Source organism: Salvelinus sp. IW2-2015, linkage group LG15 (assembly GCF_002910315.2).
Source record: "Salvelinus sp. IW2-2015 linkage group LG15, ASM291031v2, whole genome shotgun sequence".
NCBI classification, from domain to species: domain Eukaryota; kingdom Metazoa; phylum Chordata; class Actinopteri; order Salmoniformes; family Salmonidae; genus Salvelinus; species Salvelinus sp. IW2-2015.
In genome coordinates, this window is record NC_036855.1 from 4,926,724 (window position 1) to 4,932,918 (window position 6,195).

The following is a 6,195-nucleotide window of genomic DNA, read 5'->3' on the forward strand; positions in this document are numbered from 1 at the left end:
CAGCTCAGGGATTCGATCCAGCAACCTTTTGGTTACTGGCCCAATGCTCTAGTGTGTGTATCAAGTCGGCGGATAGAGTGTAACAGTGGTGTTGATGTCTCTGATCTCCTTCTCAGTAGGGATGTAGGCACATGTGGATGGCCTCTGGGCTGATCTGGCAGAAGCTCAGTTTGACAGTGTGGAGATGAGTGCTGCAGTACTTTGCCAACAGGCTCATCCTGTCAGGGACACAAGTTACACACAGTCAGTGACACACAAGTTACACACACAATCAGTGACACACGATTTACACACACAGTCAGTGACACACGATTTACACACACAGTCAGTGACACAGACACACGGCCAAGAAGAAGTCAAGAATGTCAGAAGCATGGAAGCATTAGAAATCAACCCTGCAAGCTTCTGCATGACTATGAGTGCAGTGTACAGATGTAGGATCTTAATTTGATCAGTTTTTTGTTGCTGAGAMTTTTCTTGCAAAGCAGGTAATGCAAACTTGTACTGTTTTTGAGTTTTAAAAAGGCTTCTAACGTTTTGTAATTTCCACTTTGAAATGTCAGACTTGATCTAACGAAAAATGTATCAACCCCTACAAAAATGTCCATGAATTATAATCCACATACTGTAACAATTCACATTTCCTGTTTCTGCAGGATTATATTCCTGATGTAGCAAACTGGCTCAAAATAAGATCATATATGAAAATTGTGTGTGTGTGTGTGTGTGTGTGTGTGTGTGTGTGTGTGTGTGTGTGTGTGTGTGTGTGTGTGTGTGTGTGTGTGTGTGTGCTGAGTGTGTGTGTGTGTGTGTGTGTGTGTCGTTGTGGTGCTGTGTGTGGTGGTGTGTGTCGTGTGTGTGTGTGACACCTACTAGTCATTTCAAAAGTTTTTCTTTATTTTTAATATTTTCTACATTGTAAGAAAAATAGTGAAGACATCCAAACTATGAATAACACATATGGAATCATGTAGTAGCCAAAAAAGTGTTAAACAAATCAAAATATATTTTATTTCGAGATTCTTCAAATAGCCACCCTCTTTACCTTGATGACAGACTTGCACACTCTTGCGCATTCTCATCAAACCAGCTTCACCTGGAATGATTTCCAACAGTCTTGAGGAGTTCCCACATATGCTGAAGCATTTGTTGGCTCTGCTTCCTTCACTCTGTGGTCCAACTCATCCCAAACCATCTCAATTGGGTTGGTCAGATGATTGTGGAGGCTAGGCCATCTGATGCAGCACTACATCACTCTCCTTCTTGGTCAAATAGCCTTACACCAGCCTGGAGGTGTGTTGGGCATTGTCCTGATGAAAACAAATGATAGTCCACTAAGCGCAACAACCCAGCCTCCTCTCTAGGGACTGTGTTACGGGGCTATTTGACTCCCACAGAGAAGTGACTGTGTGGATATGCGTCATAGGTCGTGCCAATGGCGATGTGTGCAGTTTATTGCACATTATCTGACCTATACACTCACAATCATACATTCCTGACAACGCTGCCTACTACTGAGACTGGAATGGCATCCCCACACCATCACACCTCCTCTCCATCGCTTAACAGAGGGAACCACACAGCGGAGATCATCCTTTACATACTTGTGTTGTCACACCTGATCTGCTTCACCTATCCTTTGTCGCTCGTCCCTCCAACCCCTACAGGTGTCACCCATCTTCCCCTATAATCCCCTGTGTATTTATACCTGTGTTTTCTGTCTGTCTTGGTCAGTTCGTTTTGTTTGTCAATCAACCAGTGGTTTTTGTAGCTCGCAGTCTTGCTTTCTCCAGTCCTCTCTTTTTCGCGCCATCCTGGGTTTTGACCCTTGCCCTGTCCTGACTCTGAGTCACGCACCTGCCTGACCCTGACCAGAGCCTGCCTGCTGTCCTGTACCTTTGCCCCACCCTCGAATTACTGACCTCTGCTGCCTCTGACCTGGTCTTTTGCCTGCCCCCATTGGATTATTAAACTGTTGTTAATTCGACATTGTCTGCATCTGGGTCTTACCTTCAAAACCTGTTACTCTGTATCTCACAAAGAACATGGCGGTTGGAACCAAACAAACTACTCAAATATCGATATCGTATTGGACCAAGGACCCAGCTCAGGACTTTTATGTCCGGGCAAACTCCCTTCGAACGAACTGGTTGGCAAAATAGCAATTCCAGTCACGTGTTCCGTAGCCATTTCTGCGAATTGTAATTCTTGGCCCAAACAGAGTCTCGTGCTTCCGTATTTGGCCGTCCTTTAGGTAGTGATTCTTTGCAGCAGAAGACATTTTGAGCCCACAATTAGACAGTGTCGCGGAAAGCTTCTGTCATAAAGCGAACGCGAGTGGTCTGCTACTCTATAGAAGAAAAGCAATCTCAGAAATTAGATTATGATGTAATTGATTGTTGTTGTAACACTTTTTTGGATGCTGTCTGAGTTCATCTCTGAAGGTCTGATGAGAGCACATTTCTCATATGTCGTTTGAATTTTTCATGAGGTGTATAGGCACTCTGTCATATCTATCTCTGAAGGTGCTTCTCTAAACAAGGTGATAGTAACTCTAATGACACCTAATTTCTCTAGTGTCACAACAAACAATACGGATACAGATACCTGAAGCGGTGTTTCTTTCCGGTTATCCTGTGGCGGTCCTCACTGAGGAGCCAAGTTTCATCGATAGCAGCTTGACTGAAATTTCTAGTAGGCTGTCCACACACCACGACACACACCACACACACCATCGACACACACAACGACAACCACTACTGCCACTGACGTTCTCTGCAACTTTCAAAGATTCACACCAGGCACATTGACAGACACCTGTCATGTATCTTAAAGCTAAACTGACTAATCACTAAGTCGGAAACACCTGATGGTCTCCGCATTTCTCCTTGCCATATTTCGAGACACCCTGTCACACTTACACACACACACAACACACTCAAATCTACACATATGACCTTACAACGGAGCACATCCCTCACTTTTACCCATTCTAAGGCATATCTTCTGTGTACACCCACCCACTACCTCATGTCACAACACAAACTTCATTGGCATCAGAACACTCACTTATTTAGTAAAGAATGCGGAAATATAATTCACTACAAATTAACCTTTACTTAACAAAAGGCACACTAAATATGCTGACTAAAATTTTGATCTTTTGAATATCTTATTATGCACATTTTCCCATGTGTAGCATTCACCCTCATGAAACAGTGATTCGGCCCTGGTTTAGACAGAGATATGCAAGCGAGATTGTGCAAACTGGCGGTGTGTTCAATTGTTTGGTACCTACAGATGATTCCTATATGATTACCCGTGGATGTACCTTAATGTGTCGGGAAAAAGAGAACAGCGGGGGCAGTGGGGGGGACTAAGCTACTTTCGAAAGGTAAATACGGCAGCCAATCAAGATGAATAGTTTTTCATATAAAAATATAGTTTGATTATGTGGGAAGCTTTTTATGATTCAACACTTTTAATTTCCTGTGTACATTTCTTACATGATGTAGGGTGGTTGACATTTTTCGATAGTATCAAGCCCTCATGACATTTTCATAAGTGAGATAAAGTTAGGCGAAAACGTTAGATTAGCCCTTATTTTAAATCTCTCAACAAATAAGTTCAATTTCGAATGTACCAAGTTCTTTGCTTACATCTAATCTATTCTGCTACTATATTGCTGGGAAAAAGAAAAATAGTTAAAAACTCATAAGAAGCAAACAAAAAGCACTTGAAATGAATACGGTGTTGATCTAAAAAACTTTATTGGAGCATCACCCTACAGGTAGTTCTGGTATATTACAGCACAGTTTCTCACATTTTTTTACATTACCAAACCATATCTGCAGCATTGAAGTCCCCAAGAAACTCCATCATTCTTAAATGGAAGAAGTTTGGAACCACCAAGAGAAGGACCTTGGTCAGGGAGGTGACCAAGAACCGATGGTCACTCTTCAGAGCTCCAGACTCTCTAACTCTTTGACCTAAGTGAAGTGTGGTTGCTGGGCAGCGGGGGAGAGTTCTCCTGCGTGCAGATACGTCAGGGTTCAGAGGCCAAGCTGTGTGGCCAGTGACCATTGTGATGCTCTCGGATAATTTTATTGTTATTTTTTCAACCTTAATTTAAACATGGTCAATTTGAGATTAAAAACATATTTACAAGAGAGCCCTGTATACATTACAATAAAAACAGAATTATAAAGCAACATACACACATTTGTGTATAAAACAATATAATTCAGCACACAATAAACCAAAATAAACATATTTAATAAAAACAATCACATTCAACGACATAGAGGTCTTCAATCAATCATTTAAACTTCCTGAGTGGCACCAGCACATCTAACTGCAGTGACTCTGCAGATTGTTCCACCAAATTATAGGGCCCTAAAACAATAACGCAGATTTTTTCGCCAAATCTGTGGAGACTTGAAGGGTCTTAGTGTTCATCCATTCCTGAGAAAAGGTGTTGGGTAACTTAATAAATTCTATATCCTTAGAATTTAATGAAGTTACATAGGGGGAGGTTGTGTAAGATATCTTTTAAATAAATACAAGAGATGCAGCTCTCTTCTTCCAGGCAGAGAAGTCCATCCCACATTTTCAACAAGACTACAAGGATGAGTCCGAAAAGTGTACCCCTGTGATAAAAACGTATTGCGGAATGGTACGCTGACGTGGGCTCAACCTTACTTTAAGCACTCTCTTGTGTCGACCTCACAACTTCGAGAAAAAGAGGCACAAAACAAACAAAACGTGCTGGTCCGGAACAAGCGCAGTATACATGAATTACCTGTAATAGGATTGAATAAACGAAAACACACACACAAAAAATGTGTTTCCATAGTATAGTCTAGAAGACCAAGACCCCATCTGCTGCGCTGCTGATATTTTGTATTTAACCTTTTATTTATCTAGGGAAGTCAGTTAAGAAACAAATTCTTATTTACAATGACGGTCTACGCTGGCCAAACCTGGGACCATGCTTGGGCCCCAAGGTTATGCGCTATGGGACTCCAAATCACAGCCAGAGTGTGTACAGCCTGGATTTAAACCAAGGGATGTAGAATGAGCTGCCTCTTTCCACTGAGATGCAGTGCCTTAGACTGCCTGCACCACTCGGGGTTGCCTCCCAGAGAATTGGGAAACGTTCACTAACAATCAGCATGTAAAAAAATTCAAATAACATCTACACATCACTATATAGTACCTTGACTAGATAGATGTAATGTGATTAAAGCTTGCCTGACCACCACATCACTGTATGAAAAGAGGTGATGAGGAGTACGCCTTGACACACTTGTGCTGTGGGCACATCTTCATTCTTTATATCACAACCGGCTGTATTTACAGTCATGCCTCTGTGGTAACTGTGAGGAGTTTGTCAGATGTGATACCAATTTCAACAATAAAGTGTGGGCTGTTGTTGTGTGTATCAAGTCCAGCGGGTAAGAGGTGTACAGTGGGGTTGAATCGTCTCTGATCATGCGTCCATCTCCAGTCAAGGATATTATGCGACATGCTCGTGCAGTACAACCTCAGACTGAGCTCGACGTATTCCAAAACTACTGAGAAGAGGAATACCAGACCGATTCCTACTTAATACACATATCCCTGTGATTATTCCCATGTCACATACATCTATACTAGTGCTGTCACATTGTAGAATGATTAAGTCTACAAACAACCACAACAGCACTGTTACACACATATGAACCAACCAAAGCAAGATCTAAATTACATTATTATTATATGAGTCCCACTCAAATAACGTGTACAAGAAAATCCAAAATAATTGGTTAAATTTGCTGTGTCCAGAGAGTATTTGAGGTTCCCAATCCGCGTGTTATCCTAATCGATAGACCCATTACTGGACAGACAGCTTGTCCTGAAACGCTAAATGTGCAGTGCATCACACCCTTGAATGCCTTCCATAACGTATAATAATAGCTTTGATACGTGCCCGTCATCCTAGATTAAAACGCCACCTCCCTCTTATCAGAAGACTAGCGTTGTGTTCTTCACATAATCTCAATCCATTCATACTCAGACCTCGTTTCCCCGACATCACCCTCTGAGGAACCAAGCTGTAGAGGTCACACGATTACGAGCTCGAAAGTCGGCACAAATATTATGGCAGATATACGACTTCGATTAACGTGACTCACTATGACACTCCAGTATCCG

At 42.0% G+C, this 6,195-nt stretch overlaps 1 protein-coding gene across 1 annotated transcript in view; it reads right to left on the reverse strand.

Moving 5' to 3' along the window:
- LOC139028767 (F-box/LRR-repeat protein 7-like) overlaps positions 1–6,195 on the reverse strand; it is a 40,078-nt gene continuing 33,883 nt past the window's right edge. The window contains exon 7 of the mRNA XM_070446864.1: positions 1–218. Within this exon, the coding sequence (XP_070302965.1) occupies positions 113–218 (106 nt within the window). The 3' untranslated portion in view covers positions 1–112. The remainder of the gene's footprint in view (positions 219–6,195) is intronic.